This window comes from Strongylocentrotus purpuratus, unplaced genomic scaffold, assembly GCF_000002235.5.
Source record: "Strongylocentrotus purpuratus isolate Spur 01 unplaced genomic scaffold, Spur_5.0 spur5_scaffold_6, whole genome shotgun sequence".
In the NCBI taxonomy this organism is placed as follows: domain Eukaryota; kingdom Metazoa; phylum Echinodermata; class Echinoidea; order Camarodonta; family Strongylocentrotidae; genus Strongylocentrotus; species Strongylocentrotus purpuratus.
Genome location: NW_022145612.1, coordinates 59,080,505 through 59,106,141, shown reverse-complemented (window position 1 = coordinate 59,106,141; position 25,637 = coordinate 59,080,505). Strand labels below are relative to the sequence as shown.

Here is a 25,637-nt window from a genome sequence, read left to right as displayed (position 1 = left end):
TACGATAAAATAAGCTTTGTAAACTTTCAAGATTCATAATTTCAGATTTTGTTGTTCATCCATCACACCAACAAAAAATGGTTTCAATGGTGCAACTTGATAATTAATTATACATTACAAAAAAAAAATCATCAAAGGTCGGATATACCTATCCGGAAAACCAACATTTTCTTTTGTAATTTCTAGAAAACACTGGTATTCTGCAGTGATTTTGAGGTTTTATTCTGAATCTGAAAGTACAGGGAATTATCATTATTTTCATTTTTTATTTTTTTATTTACATCTTCCACTTTTACCAACATTGCGTATTAACACCCAAGATATTGCAAAGAGAGCAACATTTTATTCATTTTTTAATTTATTTATTTGTCTTGCATTAATGAATTCAGGTAAATTATGGCAATTAATATAGAAGGAATATGACAATAAAAACTTCCTACGAGAGCATTTTATTCTAGCCATTATCTCCAAGGCAAAAATGCAAGAAAGACCCATTATTAGTTCAAGGGGGGGGGGGGGGAAGAGGTTTAATAGATCAAGGATGAATCGTAACTTCTCTGATAGTACTGTTTACATGTACGTACTTTTTGAAGGATAAATAAAGTCACAGAAACAAAAGTATTGAAAGGAACACATCAGTGTTAAAGAAACAAGGATCTCATCTTCCAAAATCGCAATGCAAGGAAATGCAATTTCTATTGAAATTCAACCTTGAGTTATCAAAAACCACTTTGCATCATAACTAATGGACTACCAATATGTCTTCCAATATTTCATTCAATGTGGATCTCATAGTTTAATACCTGCTGGCAAGTTCAGATCTTAGATTTTCAAATACTCATTTGATATACCACAACCCATGCGATCCATTGCTCTCCCTTTTATCAAGATTGAAAACCTGTGTACAATTAAGCACCCGAGACTTTAGTCATACAAAGACATCGATGACAAAATTATATTATTCACGAGGAACTAAATCAGATACCTGGCATTTTGAACCTAGCTATTGTACATGTTTCAGTTTTCTTTCTGCAAACTCTGAATAAGATCCATCCTGTTAGACATTTAATTTGCGGAAGGTAAGATTGGAACAAGAGAAAATTTAAAAATCAGAATTGCCCTGATATGAGTGTTTCAATAAATGTTCTCTTCGAAGTCTTGACATTTTTTTTGCCTACTGCAAACTTTTATTGCAAGTGCAATAAAATCTATAATTGGGGGAGATATGCAATCTCCTCACTTTGCAATATTGGAAATGAAACACACATTCAAATGTGCCATATACTTGCTCTCACTTATACTGGGAAATGTAGTGTTGCTATATTTGTTTTGATTCCTTTTTTGCTTTTCATGCATCCATTGCAAAAACAATTTCAGAAAGAGAATTTGATTATGTCTTAGACACAACAATGTTGAGGAAATACTATTGATTCTTACACTGTATTATGATGCTGATGTTGAATGTACATCTTCACATGTTGTAGTTCTGCAATTAAGTTGAGTACTGAATCGAAATGCAATAAATAGGTATTTCATTTTTTTTAATCTATACACAGGTACTAGTTTTTTTTTTTTAAATACAAACAAGAGTTTTCAGAATGAGATGGTGTTCAGCCAAAATCCAAAACTTACCAATAGATTTAATTTCCATCTTTTTAAATACCTGCACAATTTCCCAACACACATTTGGATAAACTACACACACTTCATCATAAATTTCAAAAGCAAGGCTAAATTTTATTTCAGTTCAAACACCTGGAATGGCAAGAAAGGTGCCATATAAACAAGATAAAAGCAGATAACAAGATAAAAACAGATAACAAGATTCAATTTGAAGCGAAGGAACATTCCTTAATTGGATTGCATACGTGGCCTGGCGTATATTTGTCAGATGTGTTACAACTATAACAGAATGTACCTATCACTTGATACATTGAGAAATTGGGAGCTGACAGAAATCTCATAAATGTCTATCAGCTTCAGTGTAAATAGTACATCACATAATGTTGATTATCAACATGGAATCCCCTTACACTCACTCTTAAAGTAGCTTGTTCATTCATACAAAATGCCTTGAGCACTTCTGTATGTCGACCGAATAAGGTTTCACATCTGTTTTCAGAATATGTATGAGACAAGCCAGTGGTAAATATATCTTATATTTAATAAACATGTGCATGAAATTTTGATTTTCAGGTCTCTTGTCATTCTAATAAAATGGGGATATTTTGTACTTCTTTTTTACATTTGTTTCGAAAATGTGTAAATGATTAATTTGGCAAGAATTTTACATGTTCCAGAATGACTGAATAAAATAAAAATCACATTTATTGAATGCAAATAATAAAAATATGGATTTAATTGTTTATCTATAATTTTCATTTCAAGGAGTGTGATTCCTTTTCCTTTTCACACGTCATAAAATTTAGAAATGAATCTCTACACAGGATGACTAGAAACTCACCTATCTCTGAGAGACCGAGAGAGAATACAAAATTATTCATTTAGATTTGGTGCTTAAAGGTGCTGCTTAATTTTGAGGATTGTGTGAGTGTGCACTGCCTGCACCCCTCAAGCATTTCATCATCTCATCACCTCTTAATCCAACTAGGGAACTAATAGGTGTCACAATAATACAGGTGCAATCTTCAGATCCATGCAACTTAAATTAGCCTCACAGTAAATTCAAGAGCGATTTTCAATGCAACAAGATCCTTGCAGAGGTATCAGGAGAGAAAGAAAGAAGGTGTCATGTTACATTAGACACATTTCCATTTTTACTTCGACTGTGTTTCTCATAAGTAAACATGACATGGATGGATAAACAGGATATCTATAGATTTGCATGAAAGGCAGAGTTGTATTCACTTTTTTTTTTAAATGATCAACATTCTACTAAGTAATCTTTCTCTCTATAATATAATTTTCATTATAAAGCAAATATATTTTGTATCAATATACAAGTATTTCTAGTGAAAAACAACAACAATTAACACATGCACAATTATGAATTATGTCATGACTATAAGGCATAACAAAGCTTAAAGAGCCACTTTGAGTTTTTTTTTTCAAAAAAGAAGGAATGTGCATAATGCACATTTTTGGCATATACATCATGTTTTAAAAAAGAAAAAGTAGCATTTTCAAGATATTTTTAGTGCCCTTATCATTCTGTAATCATTTATTGTGCATTGTTCATTTCGAACAATGAACTTTGAAAAAGTTTTTAGCTATCAAAGCGTCTTTCAAATAAATCTGCTGCTACAATCTAGTCACGGTCCAGGTTACTCAAATACTCTGACATGGATGGGAAACAACACAAAATCAACATCAAACATCAAAGTGACAAGGTGTAGATTTCCCCTGCCCAAGAATTACATCATAGATCAGTAAAATATGATCGAATAGAAAGTATACATAATGCATGTCATAAGTCGTTAACCAAATTAAACTTCTTTTACCTAGAAAGTTAATAGAATTACCAACAACTATATACAGCAATAGTACATTATTTTGTGATTTCCATAAACTCTCAATAAATAATTAATATATTATCTTTTTCTGGAAAAAATATATGCATCTATTTTTTCTGCAAACAACAGACTCATCACTCAGAATGAAAAGAAAAAAAGTAAAAATAAATCATCATCCAACAATGTATCTGTAATGAGCTTATACTGGTAGCTCGCTTGACAAGTTTGTATACTTGTTCTTGAAGAAAGTATACATAATCCATGCTATAAGTCATTACCCAATCAAAAATATTTGTCTACTTTTAAAGTTGATAGAATTTCCAACAACTATATACATCCATAATATATTATTTTGTATCTTCAATAAACTCTCATTATATAATCTGTGTATCATCTTTGTCTTCATAAACAAACATCTTTTTTATTCAAATAATAGACTCATCATTTAGAAGGGAAAAAAAAATCAACATCCAACAATAACTGAGCTAATATCGGTAGCTCTCTTGATGAGTTTGACTACATGCTCTTGATGATTATATGATTTTTCATAGCCATCTCCAAAATTGTTATTGTTTATCCCTACATCTCGGATAATTGTAAAAACACGAACATATCAAGCAAATAAGACGATTAACCCAACTGTGAGGAAACAATTCAACAAAGATCATTGCAATAATTTTCTTGTCGGCTACTGTAAAAGAATATAAATGATCTGAGTAAGGTTTTAAATTCATTAATACGAGTGAAGTTATTGCACCAACTTATTGCTCATAAACATCACTACACAACCAGAAAATGTTTGATTATTCCAAGGAGGCATACATAGCCTACAAAATAAAAATACACAAATAATCTATTGAAAGTGTTCATTAGAAATTTAGAATAATGTAATAAAGTACATACTCACTATATATAATAGGCATTGGTGCAACCTTGATTTAAAAAAAAAATCTCATCCAAATTTTGTAGACATGAAGAAAATCAACAAATGTATTTGATTTAGTAATTCCAAAGTGTAAATCTCATCGTAACAGCAATATTGTTCATGAAACAAAATCTTCAACAAAATGTGCACCTGAGGTGTCATTCAATGCAACAAACTTTCTCCAATGGAACATCAATTATATGTTACATAAACAATGTCTGTACAACTATGCATGAATGACAGGCATACATGTACTTACATATACAAGTTTTCAAAATGAGCAGTTGACAATCTAGACAGAGAGGCAGGTAGGAATAGCTGTCATATTTCTTCTACTAGATAGGGGTGACAAGCTGAGCCATAGTCTTCCTAACGTCATCCCTTGATCCATATATCATTCTTCGTTTACGAGTAGTCGTCAATTTCTACGAGCAAAGAAGAAAGATCATTCCATTTATCTATTACAACGATGATGGTGCAGCACTCATTAGCAGAGGTTGAAAAGAAGTGAGTCAAAAAAGGTTTTGAATTATGAAAGCATTTTCATGTATATACAAAAGTCAATTTTTAACATTTTTAAGACAATAATAATTAATTAAACTTTTTTAAAAACTTTTATTTTATATTTAAAATATATATTTCTTTTTCATAACTGAAAATCATCTCATAGTTACGTAGCATACAAAATCAAATCATAGTTGCACCAATTTCTTTTTAAGCTTAAAATTGGAATCGGGCATCCAAAATTTACACGACAACTGTGGGCCATTTAGCTTTCGAAAACTCAAAAAGGTAAACTGAAAAATAGCTGTGGTAAAAGCAAGAAAATACTTAACTATCACTTTGAAAAAAAGTGCACTTATACAACATGAAACCTAAAAGAAAACAGAAAATGACTTTTTAAACTGGAATGGAGACAGCTTAAAGCCCAGTCCGGAAAACAATAAAAATGACACCATAATCATCTCATTAGTCCTACAAACATATTATTCTATTACTATAATTACCTTGGATGATCTCTTGGGTTGAGATTCATCTGGAACAACCTGCTCAGTGTACCGGCTGTTCACTGATGGTGACATCACAGATGACCAGCGGGGTGGACCAGGATTCTTCTTTCTCTGCAAGTCTGAAGGATCACATCAAACAAATAACCATGAATCATTGAAAACTAGGTAATTGCCGGATTGTGTCTCGCCCACACGTGACCTTATTATACAAAAATTTGGTTGCACTTTGAACAATGTACTGGGTATGCAAAGTAATCTTTCCCTGACAGTTGCCATGATTGTGTTTAGAAATAAGTCTTTATTGGCTTCAAACTTATTTGGTCACAATGGGATTAATGGTTGCAAAGTTAGTTGTGGCAAGAAAGTCTTGCGAGTAACTTTAACATATGATCTCAAATTTCTTTTGACCTTAGCATGTGACCCAAATTTGGTCATGATACAATAAACATGTGCAAAGTTATTTGTCACAAGAGAGTCTTACATGAAAACTTTAATATATGACCTCAAATGACCTTTGACTTTAGCTTGTGACCCTTGACAGCATCGTAGTGTGAAGTTGTCCTAAGTGCCTCTCTGACCCAAGTTTGTTGATAATAGGATTACAGTTGTGAAGTTATATCACAAGAGTGTGATATGACCTCAAATGATGTTTGACTTTAGCATATGAACTTTTAGAGCACTACAACAGGTCCCATAAGTGCATCTCTGTACCAAGTTTGATCACATTAGGATTAACAAATATGAAGTTATTTGTCACAAGAGAATCTTGCAGGTAAACTTTAACTAATGACCTTTGACCTTCACATATGACCCTTAACAGCACCATAGTTTGAAGGTCCCCCAAGTGCATCTGTGCCCCAATTTTAGTCACAATAGGTTTGACGGTTGCGAAGTTACTTGTCACAAGAGAATCTTGAAAGTAAACTTTGACGACGGTGGGCGAATGGCCGAGATTTTACATTTTAAAATCAGATATGCTTTTATTATGCAACGAGATGTTCAAGCACTCTTCTGCTTTAACCCTCTTCCTCTCTTTTCTCTGCTTCATTTTCTTACCATCTAGATGAATGAAATCGTATACATAGTAAACTTTCAATTTTCGTTCTGTAACCCCCTTCGTCCTTAGTCATTTACTATTTTTATGATACTTCTTTTTCTTTATCATTAGAATCACAAATTTTTCAGATTGGAGACTACTTTCTCTTCAGAATTTGATGGAAAAAAAAATATTGCTTAACCAATACTTGTGATGATAATTAGCTGTCTGTGCTAAATAAAGCAAATTACTGTACAAATTTACAGAACCTCCCAGAGGCATTTGTTGATTAATAGTCAAGGAATACTCATCCATTATCAGCAGGTCAAATAACTCCACACTTGCTGTGATTATATTTGACCTCAATGTAAAAATGTAAATGTAATGCAGCTGATATTTTTTTTTAAATTGTTGCAGAAGTATAGGAAAAATTAAAATCTTGCATTCATTTTTTATAACAGGATTTTTTTGTCTTTACGCCTCCATATATACTCACATTTTTATAAATATTCTCATTACTCTGTTTCTAAGCCGAACCTAGCATAGTAAGGTAGGATAATTTAGATGTTTGACCCTAGCACAGAGTCAAAGCAGAAGGCTCACCATGAGGACTTGGTAGTATCAAGGAAAACTGGATTTCTTGGGAACTTTCTTCATCCTCACTTTGTGTATATGTCTGGATTGCATCCAAAATGTCAATGTCTTGAGAAGAAGCAACTGGAAAAAGAAAAAGAAAAAAATTATCATTATAGTCAAAACTATATTTGCTTCATTTCAATGTAGGCCTAATTCATTGCAAGGTTCATAATCAGTTCCATCCCAAGGCTAATAGCAGATTGATCCTATTTACTTCATGAATGTTTAAACTAACTTTGAAAGCAAGATTCAGCATTGCTTTTACCATGGCAGAACATTTATCACCTATTTAATGCTGAAACTTTCAAATAAAGGAAAATGCACTAATTGGGCATATAATATCAAACCATATCAAAGAAAGGCATCAGTCAATTTTTATTTTGCAGAATGAGAACAAAAAGGTAATCAAGACTTTTAATTACAGTGATATAAAAGCCACAACAAAGTAAATTTACAATTTTGCATATTCTTTCCTGAGAATTAACTACAAGGTCATAACTCTGTTTAACCCATAACTTGAGTTTGTCACCTAATTATACATTTCTTCAATAAATTAAAAAGTTAAAGTTTAGCTGATGCTTTGACAAATCATCATATTGAATCAAATTTCACCTGGGTTTTTGAAAAGTCCAGACACTCTACTTTCCCGCCATAAGCCGTCTTTGGCATTTTGCCTTCCCTGTGTAGCACTATTCCTTTGTCTCTCATTGCAGGCTGAGACTTGAACAGAGGTGCATCCCTGTCTCATCACCTTGGGCGTGGAATATGTGATTACAGATCTGTAACGGTAGAATAAATGCTTATGTGATAGACATTTATAACAGCAACGTATCCTACGGCATGTCAGACACTGACACTGTAAACCTACATGCATCAGACAAGCATCTATTTGTTTGTTAAATTTTAAGTTATCTCAACATTGTAATATGGCATGATCTATATTCCAAGCAAAAAAATGTGACACAAACCATATAAACCTCAACTGATAGAAAAGGTGGATGAACATTGATAATGGCATAAAAACATTGTAGGAACTATTGCTTTTTAAACAAACAAACAAAATACTTCCCTTGTTCATCCCAACTAACCTCTTAGTGAAAACTTCATGTTGCTCATGCTTGACTTCATCACCGCATGAAGTGCTCCTCTTCAGAGTATGGAAAGCCTTGAAAGTTGTAGCTGGTTGATCTTCAGGATCATCATGGAATGCGTATTCATCATCCTCAGAAGAATCAATCTGCCTAGCACTAATATCGGAAATCTGTCTGGTGTTTGTACTTGGAACTGTTGAATGCTTTTGAACTTGCTTCATCATGACGGGTAGTTTCTTCATAGATTTGTTGGTTCGAGCACCACTTCTTTTGGTAGACGGGACTTTCTCTTTCCAATGAATGGGTGCTGTTTCACCTTCACTTTCAGACTCATCCTCTTGATTTTCGCTTTCTCTTGCTAATGGGGCAACAGAACATGACCTTGCTTTTTTCTTAGATTTGTTCTTTCTTCTGGCTGCTCTAGACCCCTCCCATCTTTTCTCTCTCGAGGAACAGAATCCATTTTCATTCCAAGGGCTGTTCCTGGCTGACAGACGAGCTGATTTCCTCTGTGGTTGATTAGGTTCTTGTACTCCCCTCCTAGATCTCTTTTGGCGGCTCTGCTTCCTTGTCCTTGAAGCTACCTGGGTATCCTGTAGTGCATCATCACAAGGTTCTCTGTGGGCTTGAGGAGCTATGGCCGCTACAGGAGATGGCTTCAAATTCTTCTTGGACCACAGCTGCCGATCACTACTGGTATAATTAGGGCTACTGAACTTGTTATTGAAATGGTTGTAACAAGATGGCCTCTTGCCAGTTGAATAACTGGTAGAAGATGGAAGATTCTGACAGTCTTGATGAGAATTCCTCATGCTTCCTGGCTGCTCTCCATATTCAGACGAAGCAGGGTTAGATGATACTTGTGGCTGATACACACTTCCCGGTCTCATTACAGGTTGCATGGCATACACAGCACTGCCACTGGACAGGACCTGGTGCTGGTTCTGGTAATTAGCTGGCGGATGCTGGAAAAGGTGTGATGAAGTATTCAAAGACCCCCTGTTACACTCGATTCTGGGTGCAACATCATCTGACACTCCATGTTGGCTAGAACTGTAATATGATGAACTCTGTGCATGCACCTGGTTAGGATTGACCCGGAATTGAGTAGGCACTTTACATGAATGGTTGTAGCTATCTGTTTGCACAGGTGTTACTCTTGACCGCTCAGCATCATCACTCCAACCTGAACCAGACGGATATCTATTCCTGGTAGAAGTTGTCCTAGCCGACATCTGAGGTACTGATGAACTTGTTGGACGATTCGTTTCTCTTTCCATCTGATATATTCTCTCACTGTCATCTCCCTTTGAATGTGTAGCTGTTGTCATCCTGTTCAGGGTGGCATGGCTTTTTTCGGTTTCTTTGAGAAGCATACTCTGCTGATCTTTGATGCTCTGTTGCTCTTCGTGGACCTTATCTAGATGCTGTATAGTTACATTTTGCTGCTCTGTATACATGTCAAGCATAGCTTTCAGGAGGCGCTCATTTCTATCGGATCTGGCAGTAGCTAGCTGAGACTCAAGGAGCTGAATCTGTGCATCTTTCTGGGATGGAAAAAGTAAATAAAGAATAGGAAAAAAAAAATGAAAATATATTTACAACTCTCGATTTGATTTTAAAAATTACTTATTGATTTTGTAAAAAGCAGATTCGTGTAACTTTGTCATTATTACGATAATCTCAGAAAAAACTATCTGAATGTGACTCAATCTCTAACATGCCTCTGGCTATGATTGAACTATTGTAACCCGTACCCTGTAATCTCTGACATCATAAATGCATACATGCCAACATTTGAAAATCAGAAATCTGTACAAATTATGCTATTTTCAAAAAAAAGAGGAACAATCCTAACTCTCCTATTCAATACTACAGACAAATTTGTACAGGAAGAGGAACACCTGCATTAAAATGATAATTATCTTCTCCCAAAAAGAGGAATATTCCTCTTTAATCTGAACAGTTGGCATGTATGTAAATGTGTATTAATTTTCTTGACTATAACAACTTTACCCTTTCTGCAGTGAATGAGGGGGAAAGGAGAAGAGGTTTTGTACTAAATTACAAGTACAAGATAAACATATTGCATTTACACTTTATAAGAACAACATAAACATGGGAAAATTAAGATAATCATGTCAACACTCACAGAAGCAATTGTGTCCATCAAATATTGTAGTTTTGCTTCATGATCCGCTCTGGTCTTGAGGCTATCAAGAAGTTGTCTGTGATGAAGGGCCAGCTCATTTGCAACTGAAAAAATGAACACGCAAAAACTGTGACTCATGGTACTAATTTCACACTTCATTCATTCAATTACTGGAGTACAGGAAGGAAGCTACTTCAAATATCTTCTCAGCTTTGTGAAAAAGACGGAAATGTCTTCAATTCATCTTTAGCTATTTCTATTCATACTGTTGCAAAATAAAAGAAAGGGAAATATTAAGAAAATTTCAAAACATATAGAATTTCAAAAAAATGGAAAAACTTTCTGAGCTGGCACATATTTTATCCAAATATTCAATACAACTATCACACAACACTCATGAAAACGAAATGAAATGATCTTAAAGTGTACCAATCACCTAAAAAATAAATATTTGTGTATAGCTAGAATGGATAAATTCAACCTTAATAAAGTTTCCCCGACTTCTATAGGTTCACGGTTGAGGAGTATGACGAAAATGAAAGATAACTTAAAACCTATACATATAGGGCTCGTACAGAACTCAAGTCGAGTTTGAATTCCCTGTGTGTCTCATTTCACTCCAGTGTGTATTTGTGCGTTAACTAGTCTACTTAACAAGATGTTTTACTTTTCAACAAGAATGAATTTAAATTGCAATATCTCTTTGTAGACATTATATTGAAAACTTATATTTATAATACAGTACAGTACAGCCATTCGGACCCCTACATCAAGGGCGAAACATATTTTGGTGATTGGTTCCCTTTAAAGTAGACTTACTTTTGCTCATGACTGCGGCAGTGCGAGTTGTTGTTTCTGAGATGTTTGAATCAACATCTTTCTTTATTGACGATGCAGCATGCTTGACTTCATCTGCACAGTCTTTCACAATTGCTATAAAAGTATTGATCAGATCTCTGCAAAACACACAAAAGCAGACAAGCAGTAGAGGATTGTTCTTATTAATGTGAGTGTTGTATTAGAGTTGTGTGTCAGTTTGTATTTACACCGTACTTCATAAATCATATCTGAATATTGAATTACTGCTATCTGGAAAAATGATATGTATGTCACTTCACCTAACACATATGAATTAGAAGTTATGAATTAGAAGTGAGAAATAAGCAGGGGGAAAACAAATTAAAAATTAGAACTACTGAATTAGTTTGCCATGTTTTGAATTTTTAAAGCAAAAATGAAAGTCCTTACACTACAAGGTTAAAACGGGGTCCAGACAACTCGCCACAAAGACAACCCGCCCCAAGACAACCCGCCACAATACCCTGGACATCCCGCCACAATACCCTGGACAACCCGCCACAATACCCTGGACAACTCGCCACAGCCTTTTCGGACAACTCGCCACACTTTTTCCCATCATGATTTCTAGATCTAAAATGAAATGAAATTGTCATTTTTCATGATTTTCGTGCTTTTATAAACACAGTCATTACAAAGAATAAAGAATAAAGTTGATTTCCCTAATTGTAACAATAATATATATTGAAATGAAATTGTCATTTTTCATGATTTTCGTGCTTTTATAAACACAGTCATTACAAAGAATAAAGTTGATTTCCCTAATTGTAACAATAATATATATTGAAATGAAATTGTCATTTTTCATGATTTTCGTGCTTTTATAAACACAGTCATTACAAAGAATAAAGTTGATTTCCCTTGTAACAATAATATACTTTTGATCTAGAGGTCTATAACAGCTGCATTTTTCTGTCCCAGAATTTTTTCAATGGTAGGATACTGGAAGCACTGGCGTACTAGGGGGGGGGGGGGTGGGCAGTTGACCCGCGAAATAAAATTGGAATGTGGTTTATTTCTAGATTTTCTGGGTTACTTTCGTGATATAAATAATTAAATATTGCTATATTTCTGTTTATGTGGCAAGGGTTTATTGCAAAGGTCCATGTCATGTAAATTGAAATTTAATTATGAAATACATTCTCATGAAACTCGTAATGCTGGTAATTTTCATTTTCCTGAAATTCCGTACAAATTAATGTTTTAAAGGGCCAGTTTTATGGAAAAATATCCCGTTTAATATGAAAAACTCTAAATAAATTAGTATTTTTAAACGATTGTATAAATCCCATATTCTATCATTGTATTCCAGTCAAAATAAATGACATTACGTTTAAGTTAATGCACTTCTCCTTCCCTTTTTTCTTCTTCTTGGTGTTCAGGCTCCCTCTGCTTTCCCTTTCCCTTTTTTTCTTTTCTCAACAATACAGTATATACTTGCTAAGGGATTGACGCTAATAAGGCTAATTGCCCTTTTTGTTAACCCCACATTTTTCTTGTAATCAATCTTTTATTGAGAGCGAGTTCTGTGTGATCCTGTATAGACTGGATATTACGCTAAGCGATAGGATCGCTGATAAGATAAAATTTCATTTGACTCTATGGACCCCCTTCAGGGGTATGATAGCACTACATATTTACAACACAATACAGAAAAATATATAAAACAAAGTATATGATAATAAAATACATAGACATGATTATATACATTTTTATATTTCTAAAACACAATAAACATGAGCTAAAGACTAAGTATACCCTACATACAATTTAAAGTTATAAGTCTAAAATGGTTTGTCTACCACTACGAGTAGGCCTATTACACTTTTAGTAACAAAAATAGGACCACGCCTTTTAGCATTATGATCCAACAAAAAGAATTGTATTATAACTGTTATGAATTTTACGAGTTTTCTTAATTGCTTAACGCTAGATATACCATGTTTGTATGTTTTAATATTTTTTTAATGGAGAATGATATCAAATGAATTGAATTGAATGGAACGTTCCATATCCTCTCGATTTCTATCCTGAGGTCTTCATACTTGAGACGCCTCTTTCTTTGATGGCGATGTTGATGTCATGGGGAACGATGACCTCGATGAAATTTACTTTGTTGTTGTCCCTGAAGACAATGTCTGGATTCTTGCAGTTATTATTAGTACTTTTTATTATTGTTGTCGTCATCATCATCACCGTCGTCGTTAAATTGTAATCATCATCATCATTATTATTATTATTATTAGTAGTAGTAGTAGTAGTAGTAGTAGTAGTGAAGTAGTAGTAGTACTATATTTCAGTGGGGAATATATTTGTTGTCACTGCCAGGATTACCAAAGAGGCCGGGACGAGCATTCCTGACATCGCAACCAGTTTGGCGCGCCGGAAGCACTTTGGGATTGGGTTGGGTCACTTGGGTGGGGGGTGGGGAATATTCCAGGGGGCTCACCCTCCAGGGGCAGTGGCGTAATGCGCAAAAACGTTTTTGGGGCAGAAGAAAAATCTGCATCGCCACCACTCTTACACGTAACATGCAGGCCCCTGGCGGAACGTTTTTTGAAGTGGAGTATCAACAATCTGATAGAGCGTATATAGTGAGCAAAGTGAGTTGAGCGCAAATTGACGTGGAGTGGGGTCCAGGGGTCAAGGGGTGGAGCCCCCAGAAGCTCATGGGTTTTATGTATGTATACTTACGGTCCGATGAGCATCCATGGGCCCACGTTAGGGCCCTTAGTGGGTTCCAGAGGACGGAGCCCCTGTAAGCTCAGGGGATTTAGGCATTTAATTACGCCAAGATGAGCATATTTTGAAACATCATTTGTGAAACTAGCAGGCCACTCGTTCTTTCTTCCTCTTTCTCTTTAACATACTTTTTCAAAAAGTGCAGGCCCTGACATAAAGGCTTCAAAATAAGCTGATCCAATCTGATCCACTCGCTCGACAAAAGCAATGTAATCGAGCCATCACCAATTAAGAACGCCGCCGCCGCGAAAAAGCGTTTGGTAGACCAGTGCTTCCAGTATCCTACCATAAAAAAATTCTGGGACAGAAAAATGCAGCTGTTATAGACCTCTAGATCAAAAGTATATTATTGTTACAAGGGAAATCAACTTTATTATTTTTAATGACTGTTTATAAAAGCACGAAAATCATGAAAAATGACAATTTCATTTCAATATATATTATTGTTACAATTAGGGAAATCAACTTTATTCTTTATTCTTTGTAATGACTGTGTTTATAAAAGCACGAAAATCATGAAAAATGACAATTTCATTTCATTTTAGATCTAGAAATCATGATGGGAAAAAGTGTGGCGAGTTGTCCGAAAAGGCTGTGGCGAGTTGTCCAGGGTATTGTGGCGGGTTGTCCAGGGTATTGTGGCGGGATGTCCAGGGTATTGTGGCGGGTTGTCTTGGGGCGGGTTGTCTTTGTGGCGAGTTGTCCAGGATTCGGTTAAAACTTGTATGAGCAGAAAAAAAGAAAAAAAGTAAGAAAGATAAAACCAGAGAAATAGTAACTAATAGCATCTGTTCAGAGCCAGAAGGGCATCAATTCTGTGTTATCGTCTATGAGTTAACACCTTCCTGGCTCTAAAAAGACGATATGTGCCAGCTTCACATTGCCTTTATATCCAACACATTGGCAGCACTGAATGTACCTGTCATCTCTTTCCTTTGCTTTTTCCCTATTGAATTCTTGCATTCCTTGGAAGCTCTTCCTCTTTGGAAGTGAACTCTTCTTTGAGGCATTTTCCTTCTGGAACAGTGGGGGCTTCGACATATATTTCATATAGAAGTTTGAAGATGTGCTCTGAAATGCAAAGTATAATTTCAAAGGGAAACCACAGCAGAGTTAAAAACATTACAAAAAAAAAGGCAGAATGAGAGTCAAATTTGTTTTGTCGAAAATTGATTGCCCATAAGGTTATCATGGCTATTGTATAAATCATACTGTACAAGTGTAAAACTTGTAAATGGTGAATCAAATTCATGTAGTACTGTTTGAATATCAAAAAAATATGTACTGTATTAACCATTCCTTGAATGCTTGAGCGCCTTTCATGGTAGCTTGGCAAAAGCCAGGGTAATGATATGATCAATTGGGCAAAAAGAATTTCCGTTTCGGTTTAATAAAATTTGGAGTAGACTATTAGGCTATTATTATTATTATTATTATTATTATTGCAGGGCACTAATGGAGAACAGTATTAATACTGATGAGGCTACCCTGGGTAAACAAGACATACTACTATTATTATTATTATTATTATTGTATTTCCTTCAAATTATTGTATCTTGACACGATACCCAACCATATGATATTACAGATACTTGAAACTTTGATAGAATCATAGAATCTGCAACAATCATTTGGAACAGTGATAAATGATTGACCAAACAGGACTCAATTAAACAAACTTAAAGGCATTTCTTCATGTGAAAAGTCCTTACACTTAATTACAATGAGCAGTCACACTGAATATTGTACCTCATTTTGTTGAGAGGCTCCCTGTTGCTGGGACATCATTTGAGAGAAGAGGTCAAAGGAGCTAGACTGTGAATTCTCCATCTGAGAGCCCATTATTTGAGAGTTTGTTGCACCACTCGAGAAGCTTTGACTAGAATTGAATGCTGAATCGGATGTATAGTCGACCCTTGAACCACCTCTCTGAAGGAATTCCCTACAATTTTCACAAACATGCATACAATAAAAAAAGGCTATTTAATTATTGAATTATATGATTCATTGTAAAGCCTAAAGCCAAAGGCTAAAGGGATATTTTTTCCACATGACTATATACATGCACATACATTTACATTATGCAAAATGGATAATTATATCAATATGACACTCGAAAAGTGTAGGGGAAAATCTTCTCACTTTAATAGTCTTGCATGAAAGAATTAGACAACTTCAACTCTAAAAAATCTGTCAGTTAATTGCTATATAATTCTGATCTACCGAGTTTGGAGCAACTTAACGTCTGTGCACGTATTATACTGTATTTGTAGCTATGATGTAGACTATGATGTATCATTTCAGTTTGGCCTAAAAATTATGCTTATGTACTAAGTTATACTAGACTTACCCAGGATTGGATGAAAACAGCTCAGATGTGTTCAGATGGTTGGGCATCTTTGACTGGGTGAGGGTACCAAGTCCCAGTTGGCAGTCCCCCAACGTTTTTCCTACTTGCATGGAACCTTTTTCATCAGATAAATATATTAGACTATTTGATTTAAAACGTTTATTTAATTCTTAATCCACAAAGGCCACAGCCCACAGTACACATAGTCTATATCAATAATTTTTTTTATGTAAATAAGATTTTAATTAAGAAATGTTCATTTGTTATTGTCTGCATGCACCGTTACATGCTGTCGCAGCATATTCCATCACAGTTAAAGGTAATACAAAGTTTGGGGAAATTTTGAAAAGTGGTCGGATAGTGATTCTTCACAAGTTTGATTTATTTTGATGCCCCGGCCTGTGGATGTATTTTAAGCATTAGAAACTTTAGCCCCTAAAACATTTCTGCTTTTGAGAAAAATTGAATATAAAAATTTACCGATGCTCCCAGTAAATTTTGATAAATTTCAAATAGATCTTAGATCTAGCGCCTACAGTCGTACAATATGGTAGTTGCGACCATGAAAATCTCAGAATATGTAGTTGCGATAGATATAATTTACAAACGGGAATAGCTAATCCGTCAATTTTAGTCAAAAAAACATTGTTCTAGCTTAATTAATATCTTGACCTTGAGAGGGAGCTATACAACATAAAGAGTTTATTATTTACAATGTCATAACTTTAGACTTGTTTTCAACCGCGTAGTATCGCATATGCCTCCAATTGACCAATATGTTCATTTGAACCAAATTCATAACCCCATACCAAAACTTTGTATTAGTACCTTTAAGCTTGGCAATAGAATATTTTGTTGTGTGTGTCATGCAATTTCAAGTGAAGATGTGGAGACATATGACCCGGCCCTGTCCCTACCTAGTCTAGCTCTGGACCCTGGCTGGAGCTTCAAAAAAAAAAGTACAATACTAGATCTAGTCTAGACTAGATCTAGGTCTAGGCCTAGACCGAAAATGTCTGTCTCTTTCGTTCGTTAGAGGGAAGATGCCATCATCCATTTACATGGCAGCCTTATAGTTAAATGCATCGGATATGAATCCGCTAAAATGACTTTTAAAATTTTAGTCCAAAGTTTGGTGACTCAATCAAGCCAAAGTTTGCACAGCAGACCCTATGGTCAGCTTCTGTCTCTAGTCTACTGTCTAGTCTAAATAAAGATCGAGAGGAGCCGACCCTTCCCAAATAAGAGGCTAACCGCTAACGAACGCGAACGAAAGAGACAAGAACTTTCGGTCTAGACCTTCAAGTACAACTCAGCCAAACAAACGCTGTGATAGATCGAGATCTGCCAAGCTGGCCGACTGCAACGTCGGCCTACTCCATGATCAGCTATCATCAGGGAGCTCCGCTGCCGAAGGCATTCGGCCGTGGAGCTCCATGGAGTTAGCCGACTTTGTGCAAGGATGCTCGAGTGATGTACCGTACCAAGTATTACAAGTATTCAGTCCCTTTCGCGCAGACGATCGGGGTCATCTGCAGGCCTCATCAGCAATAATTTAGTCGAATCCATCAGGCAAATTTTAAATTAAATATGCTCCAATAGACCACACACATACGCTACGATAATCACTAACACACTAAGTTCAAACCATGACAATTTACACCAGAATATTTATAATTCTTAACTTTCTTAACTTACTTTACTTGAGATGTGCGTAGGTTCTAGGCCTAAAATTGTAAACATTTCAACTTGCCCGCGGTTACTTTGCATATGCATGCTTTTTTTTATAGCGCTGGATTTGATTGGCTCAAAAGAAACCCATACGTCATGCGCTATCATAAATATTCATAATAGCCACGCACACAGAATCTGATGCGATAATTTATCAAATAATGAGATTGTATACAAAATTAACAAGTGTAAAGCTATTTTTACTTGAAATAAATTACTTCACGAAAAATCGGGAGGCTTACCGTAAACGATTGAAAACCCAGGTCGAAACTTGTCCATAATCTGGCCGATTTAATTTTGATCTCGAGACTTTGCCCGGGGGTGTTTCTCATGAATATGTAAATTTGCAAGACAACCACCTGCCTTTCAGGAAGTTTACCAAGCCGTGACCTTAGAAACGAGACAGAGCCCGTGTTGCGGCAATAATAGAGACACAAACATCGCTATCGCAGAGCAAACGACGTGTTATCACTATTGTAATTTTAACGCTGTAAAATCCTGCTGCCATTTACAGATTTGGTGACAAAGTATTGAATTTTGTCAGGAAAATGGGAGGGCAGAGAGATAAGAATGGAAATAGTCAAGGCAGTTGGGTAAGTTGATGAAAACTTGGACGTGATTTGCACTTTTTGTAATTAATTTTGTATTGAAAAGCTATGATATCGTGAAATATATATATATATTTCTCTTTATAACTCGTGTATGTACTAATTTATACCGGTCTTATTTTCTCTTAAAGTGCAGACTTGAATTTGAGGGAGTAATACAGTTTGTAATTATAGGCCTACTCTAATTTATTTGAACTTCCATTTTACGTAATTGTTTTCCCGCAGTGAAATCAGATATGTTTTCATGCGAATAGAATTGATGTTATAGGGTCTACATCGTGATGATTAAAGAAATCATAAATCACATTTACTACGAAACGTAATGTTCAAACAGCGAAACCATATAACTATATAGCTAATTAAAAAACTCTCACAACTAAGTTTTGATGATATATTGGAGTGATCAAAATTATACCCACGTATGTTCAGCATTATTAAAAAGTATTTTAAAAAAAAGAGCGGTGTCATGATGTACGTAACCATGCAGGCTTATTACACAGAATGTCATATTTCTTCTCTTTTCAATTAAGGCAAAATATCCTTCTACATGAATTTGAATTAGTAATAAGTACTAATCAATAATTTTCCCAGCTGAAATCTATCCTGCCTTTAATTATTATTTGGTTGACATAATTGACTTCATTTCTCTTTCCTTGCAGCATTCAGCTGGATACTATGGCCATTTCAGAAGCAAGCATCGGAATGATTTCCTCAACCAATACCGACAGCAAGCAAAACCTTCCCCACCTCAAAAATTCCATGATATGATTGTTGTAAGTATAACTGTTTAACTTTTGTCATAATAACTCTTCCCTGAAGATATATTATTGTATTATACTCATATCATAATTGTTATTGTTACCTAATAATTCATTCAGAAAACAAGATACACTCAAGAAAAATAATTTAAGAATAAGAATATAAGATGGCATATCAAGGAGATATTTCATCTGGCTTTCTACTTTATCAGTGCTCTTATATGAGAGGGTATATTTTGATCAAATGATATTCACAATTACATTTTTGCTGTCTTGCTGATGAATACGTCTGAAATGACTAAACAAAACCCTCCCCCTGTGTTCATCTTTACATCATGTGACTTTCATCAACAGTAAATTACACTTATATGATTATAAATAATCAGAGACTTTCTGTTAAACTGTATGACATAAAAGAAAGTTGTAAATCATTATGTACTTATGATTAGTTTTGAACTTGAGCACAAGCAAAGAGAATAACATTTAATACCAATCCTTTTCTTAATCTCAGGATCGTCCAAGCACCCATCATTTCTCTCATCATGACAATCGGTTTTCCTTCCTCAACACGGTGGACAGTTTTCAAGGGGTAAGTCTTGTTTCAAATATTGAATTTTAATTTCTAGCATTGTGAAAAGTTTGATGTGAGAATTGGATCAAAAAGTAGGTTATGCTTCTCTTCCCTTAAATAGTGTATGGTATAAAATTGTATTTTCTTGTGAGTTGTGTGAAAATCTGGTGTGTATAGAAGGCCAATATAAATACAATTCATGTACAGTATTAGGTGAAAAATTTGTAGAACATGATATCGAGCATGCCATCATGAATATAATAATAATGTTACAAGTAGTAACAAGTTTCATTTTAATCGTGGTGGAAAGTTAAATTTCAGAAACTGATAAAATATACAAGAGGTATTCGATAGAAATAATTAACAAAAAGTTTACACGTAGATGAAGTAAAGATTGTGGGCGATATCTTGTTTCTGTTTTGAAGCATATTTCCGGATTTGATGGAATAAACGTGAGTCTCCTTCTCTCTGTATTTGTCTAACAGAATCTTGGCAAAAGGAAGGTACAGTCAAATTACAAGACAAAGTTTGTCCCAGACTTCATTGCATGGGTGCCACACAAGAAAGAAATAGAGGAGGCAGGCCCCAAAGTCTCCATCTACCGAGACACCTTCACAACTAATGAGGCATCAGGGCGTGTGCCACAGATCTTGGTACCTAGTGTCAGGACCCCTCGACCACCCCGTGAGGCAAACCATAGGCCTCTCCTGGTCACGCCCTATGTTGACCTGAAGACAGCAGAGGAGGAGCTTGAGCCATTGTCCACGACCTATCAACTGACCCATCGGCATTCCCAACCAAACAGGATGATTAATACCAATATGAACACAGGAACGGTAGACACAGAACCAGTTTCAGACCAGAAAACTATGAACTTCATCAACCCTAAGATTGCTTCCATCCATGAGAACCCTGTTCCATCAGTAACCAGGTTGCGTAGGTCGAGGATAACCTCTGCTCCAGCCTTTAGGACAAGCGTTGCGGACTGCATGGTTTGGCACAGTCATGGAGACGTAGAACAGGTCCATGTGCTGCCTTCACGGAGACAACGTCCAAAAACTGTGATAGGACTTCTGCCTGAAATCCCAAATGCCGATGTGAATGATTCATCAGTGCAGGACACTTTGCCAAGATTGGCTCAATCAGGACCTTGTCATTCATCTCACTTTGGTATGACTCCAACTGCAACATCAACCGTTCCTATGGAAGTGATGCCTTCTTCTTCACAGGCAATGCCAGACACGAGTACCAGTTTCTCACATCAAGGAGCTTCCCAGGCATCCGTGCAACAAGCCATGATTAGTGACAGCATATAATGGACTGTTGGGGTTAACTCAATCAGAAATAGAACTGATTCTTTTATTTCCCTGTTTTATTGTAAAGAGAGAGAATAAATCATGTGTTCAGAGCCAGAAGGGCATTAGCTCTGTGGTGAATGAGTCACTGTCCTTCTGGGCCAAACAGACATAATATGGACGTTCTTATATCTTATTTTGAATATATTACACTTCTGGTTTGTGATTCCTGTGCAGTGGTATTCTGTATTCTGGAAGGCATTGTTGCTGTACAGCTAGTGGGCTGAGTGGGCGATGGTTCTATCCACTGTGATGCATGTAGATACCAAGTCATACTTTGATGGACAATCCTATGGTGCACACAAATGTGAGATAAGTAAAGGATAGGCTTCCAGCATTATGGTTTGGTTTAGTGATATTTACTGTAGGAAGCTTGAGTGCTAGTATAATATGTACAGTACTATAGTCGTGTTCCATGCTCGAAATAAAGAACATTGAAGAGTTTTCTTGGGGAGTATATTTACATGCACTTAATTACATTTCCATAGGAATTCATTCAAAGAGACCCTGCAATGCAACTTTATAATGCAATTAATTAGTGTCATACCAATATATTACAGTCAAATATTATCCTTAGTGCATAATCCTCTCCCGAAGAATAATCTTTAGTCAAATTCAAGGGATATACTATGTACACTGTATCCCTGATTGTTGTGTCATGCAGCTGATCTACACCATACACTGTGTATTGATATGCAATAATGCTTCCAAGTGATCCGTCTACATAAACATCCAAGTAAATATATCATGAACTTTATTTGAGTGATTTGCATCATAATTCAAACACATGTGTACATGTTTGAAAGTGAGCAAAGTTGTCAATATACTTCATTTATCATTTGAGTTGAGTTTATCACTGTTTTGAGTAATTAAATACTAGATTGTGGTGTCACTGTGTAAAGAAATAAAACACATTCATAATACAATCATTTACAAAAATAACACACCCAAGAATACATCTTGCAACTACATGTATTGACAATGACATATATTTAAACGAAGCATATGCTATAATCTAGTCTGTTACGAGTAAGGTATACTTTCATTCTAACCATTGGAATTGACAATTGAGATTTTGAAAAATAATTGATACTTGTTTCAAATGTCTTTTAAAATATATATAATATAGATTGTAAATCATGTACATGTGTATAGTTCACATTCCCGACAAAATATACTGTATTGCGCACGAAGGAATTGTTTATTATGATGTCCAAATATAAGAATCAAGTGCTTTCAATGTTGAACAATTAAATATGTTGCTACTGGTTGTCTAAAGTAAACCTACAACTCTAGTATCAAGAGATATTTATTTTTAATTTCAGGGTTATTAAGATAATGTGATAAGTGTAAACAGAAAATCAAGTAAATATGAATTTTATACAATCTGATATCTTTTATCTGCTGCTTTGTGTGAAAATAAAAGACCTAAAAATTCAGACGAGAGTTCAGTTTTCTTCTTTGGTCATGTTACACTAAACTTTTGGGAGATTGTATACAATTCCAATCATGATTAGACACCATCTGACATCAAAATGCACATATATTTTCTTCTTTTTTCAGCATGACCAGCTTGGAAGTCAATTTCCTTAAAATAAACTAAATGCAAATATTTTAAATATATGTAATTTTAGTACAACTTAACTATGAATGGTGCAGAAATCATTTTAAAGTGTTCAAAGCAGTTTTGGGGGGCAGCAATCAATGCACAAAGTTAACATTCATAGTATAAGCATTTTTTTTCAAATTTGGTACTATTGTGCTGTTTTCCTACACCTTTGATGTTTGGCAAATGTCATATATGGGCAACAAAGTTTCCTAGCAACACGTAAACAATACATTGTTTGCTTGAAATGTATCCAATAATATGCAAACGCATAATTCAAACAACATTTGAATATACACACATACTTTCGCATATGATGCAACCTCTGAATCTTTTTCAAAAATATGAAGCTAAGACATAACTGTATTAATTTCTTTCATTACTGTTTATTGAATGACTCAAGACCATATATTGTATGAATAATACATTTAGGCTTACGTCTCTTAAACACTAATTGAGGGAAAAATGAGAAATATTTACTGTACACATGCTGTCTTACAATAATTACGGTAACCTAGAAAAATATAACTAGCACCTTGTGCATCAATCGATGTTCATGATAGTATAGTCAGTTGACACATATGAAAAGAGAAGAAAAATGATAAAATAATGCAATGCAAATGTAAATTAGAGTGATGCTACAGAGTTTTCTGGCAATTTCATTGAATACATCACTAAATATACTACTATCAGCATATTTTTTTAAAATTCCACTAATAAAATATTGTATCTCTTTCGGCATTTCTAATGAGTCAACAAAACTATGACTTAAACACATATTGAAGTGGATTCAATTAAAAACACAACTTTGCTTTTGCTATTCTATTGCATTATAGTCAATGTGAATGACCCAAATAGAACTAAATGGTGACAAGATCAATTACCAAAAGATCAGACATCAATTCAATTCAGCACGATATCAATTACTCTAGTCCATTTTTGTCAGCTTCATGCACGGCCTCAAATATAAAAAAGGCAAAGTCCTCTCATTTTGTTTGAGGGGAGCAAAACTACAGGTACCACTGACCTCCTCAAATAACTGGTATCTGAAACTAAAATCAATACTGATAAGATCAATTTAACCTTGCAGCTTGCTGAATAGTGCCCTATTGTATTCACAAACAAAGACAGGGATAGTCTGAATGTAGCAAGAAAGAGCACACAAGTAGTTTGCTTATCAACTGTTTTTCTTTAGACTTGCATGTGGAGTAATGGAAGAATTAAATGGAAGGTTTGCAAAAGCTGGCAATCCATACACAGGGAAGATTAACATGGTTTCAAAAGTTCCTAACATCTATAAAAACACATGGAACTTGTCCATGGACTGGCTGCGCATCCTTCTAGGTTATTGTTCAGTTTTAACTTAATCCTATTCCAATTAGTCAACACTGTAATACAATACACCCTTTTATGAAAGCAATAACAAACAAGCACCAACCAGTGAAGTGTAATCAATAGTCTTGTTGTTTACATGGAGAGTTCCCATGGAAACAGGGTACATACATACAGGTTTAAAGAGTGGCTGCTCCAAGACCTCTATCATAGAACTTTGTGTACTTCAATAGTTATGGCAAGATTCACAATAAGGAAATACACTAAAAATTTGCATATAATGAATTTGAATAGTAATAGAATACCACTGCACACCATTAATAAATGATTTTTTAATAAATATACAGTATGTATGAATTCAAGATGAATTGATAAAATTGTTGCTGTGACATTTATATTTAAATAAACCTGATCAATTTATTTCAATGCAAGTACCTTTTGGGAATGAATAAAACCAATAATGCTGTTCACTTAAAATCAACAGAATATAAAAGTGCAAAAAGAAATAAAAAAGCAGGAAAACAAAATTAAGAAAAAAGAAAACTAAGAGCTATGTACCCACAAATTGTAAGCTTAGTTTCTATATTGTACATACTCAGATTTGTTTAACAACACTATGATTTAACGTAACATTTGCATAGAAAAGCTAAAACTAGATAAATTTGCATGCAAGAATTGAAACTTTATCAATTCACAGGTTACCAAAATTTGCAAAATTTTCTTGCCTTCAAATTTAAAACATGAATTTTGCAAGTCACATGAGCTGTCATTAATGAATCATGAGAGTTTTAGGTTGCAAAAATTCTGATTTTAAGTACATGTACCTTGATGTTCAGGGATCAACATATAGACGGTAAACATAAACAATTATGTAAACAAACATCAAATATACAAATTAATTCCACTATAAAACCATTGCACTTTGCACACATACCGTGTTCCCTAATTTCATTACTTACATCTTTGCTCTAAGGCCAGAATATCAAATATAAGCAGGGGTATTACTGGACCATTCTAATTAAGAGTAGCAGATCATTTCTGCTAGTAAGTTTGATAGTACTTTGACAACAATTTTTCATTCATCAAAGAAAAGGTCCTCGAACAAGTAATCTTTTGTTTTGTGATGGCCCCAAAATTGCTTGCCAACAAGACTAGTGAGCCCGCCCCTAAACATATTGGTAATGCTAAACTGAGATTTAGACACACAAAATAAAAATCTCTCACCTATCACAATCACACAATCAAAGGCTACTAAACCTAAAATATTAATTACAGTTCTGCAAGAACTGAGAAGAATCCAATACAGCTCACTAAGGTTACTCTCACACAAGGATAAGGGCTAGCATAATGTTCATATCATATCAATTGCAAAATTTATATATTCTTTTTTATCACTACACCTT

The 25,637-nt window shown here is 34.8% G+C and overlaps 2 protein-coding genes across 2 annotated transcripts; one reads left to right on the top strand and one right to left on the bottom strand.

Moving 5' to 3' along the window:
- Positions 1-1,716: 1,716 nt before the first annotated feature.
- LOC752613 lies at positions 1,717-16,777 on the bottom strand. Its single transcript, XM_011678304.2, has 10 exons — positions 16,274-16,777; positions 15,673-15,865; positions 14,843-14,994; positions 11,143-11,279; positions 10,324-10,427; positions 8,169-9,718; positions 7,693-7,859; positions 7,048-7,161; positions 5,406-5,527; positions 1,717-4,823 (listed from the first exon to the last, which is right to left on the bottom strand). The coding sequence occupies exons 1-10, from the start codon at positions 16,381-16,383 to the stop codon at positions 4,734-4,736; spliced, it is 2,739 nt and encodes a 912-aa protein (XP_011676606.2). The 5' UTR covers positions 16,384-16,777; the 3' UTR covers positions 1,717-4,733.
- A 1,645-nt stretch (positions 16,778-18,422) lies between these two features.
- Positions 18,423-22,735, top strand: LOC579958. Its single transcript, XM_780046.5, has 4 exons — positions 18,423-18,597; positions 19,272-19,385; positions 19,882-19,959; positions 20,427-22,735. Exons 1-4 carry the CDS (start codon positions 18,553-18,555, stop codon positions 21,255-21,257), a joined length of 1,068 nt encoding a protein of 355 aa, XP_785139.3. The 5' UTR covers positions 18,423-18,552; the 3' UTR covers positions 21,258-22,735.
- Positions 22,736-25,637: the final 2,902 nt, after the last annotated feature.

Bases quoted from the DNA above. Each gene is read 5' to 3' on its own strand.
- LOC579958 (XM_780046.5), top strand. From the start codon at position 18,553: ATGGGAGGGCAGAGAGATAAGAATGGAAATAGTCAAGGCAGTTGG. The intron at 19,386-19,881 runs GTAAGTATAACT...TCTTAATCTCAG, and splicing joins AATTCCATGATATGATTGTT to GATCGTCCAAGCACCCATCA. The intron at 19,960-20,426 runs GTAAGTCTTGTT...TTTGTCTAACAG, and splicing joins CGGTGGACAGTTTTCAAGGG to AATCTTGGCAAAAGGAAGGT.
- LOC752613 (XM_011678304.2), bottom strand. From the start codon at position 16,383: ATGCAAGTAGGAAAAACGTTGGGGGACTGCCAACTGGGACTTGGTACC. The intron at 14,995-15,672 runs GTACAATATTCA...TTTGCATTTCAG, and splicing joins GAGCCTCTCAACAAAATGAG to AGCACATCTTCAAACTTCTA. The intron at 9,719-10,323 runs GTGAGTGTTGAC...TTTCCATCCCAG, and splicing joins TGATGGACACAATTGCTTCT to AAAGATGCACAGATTCAGCT.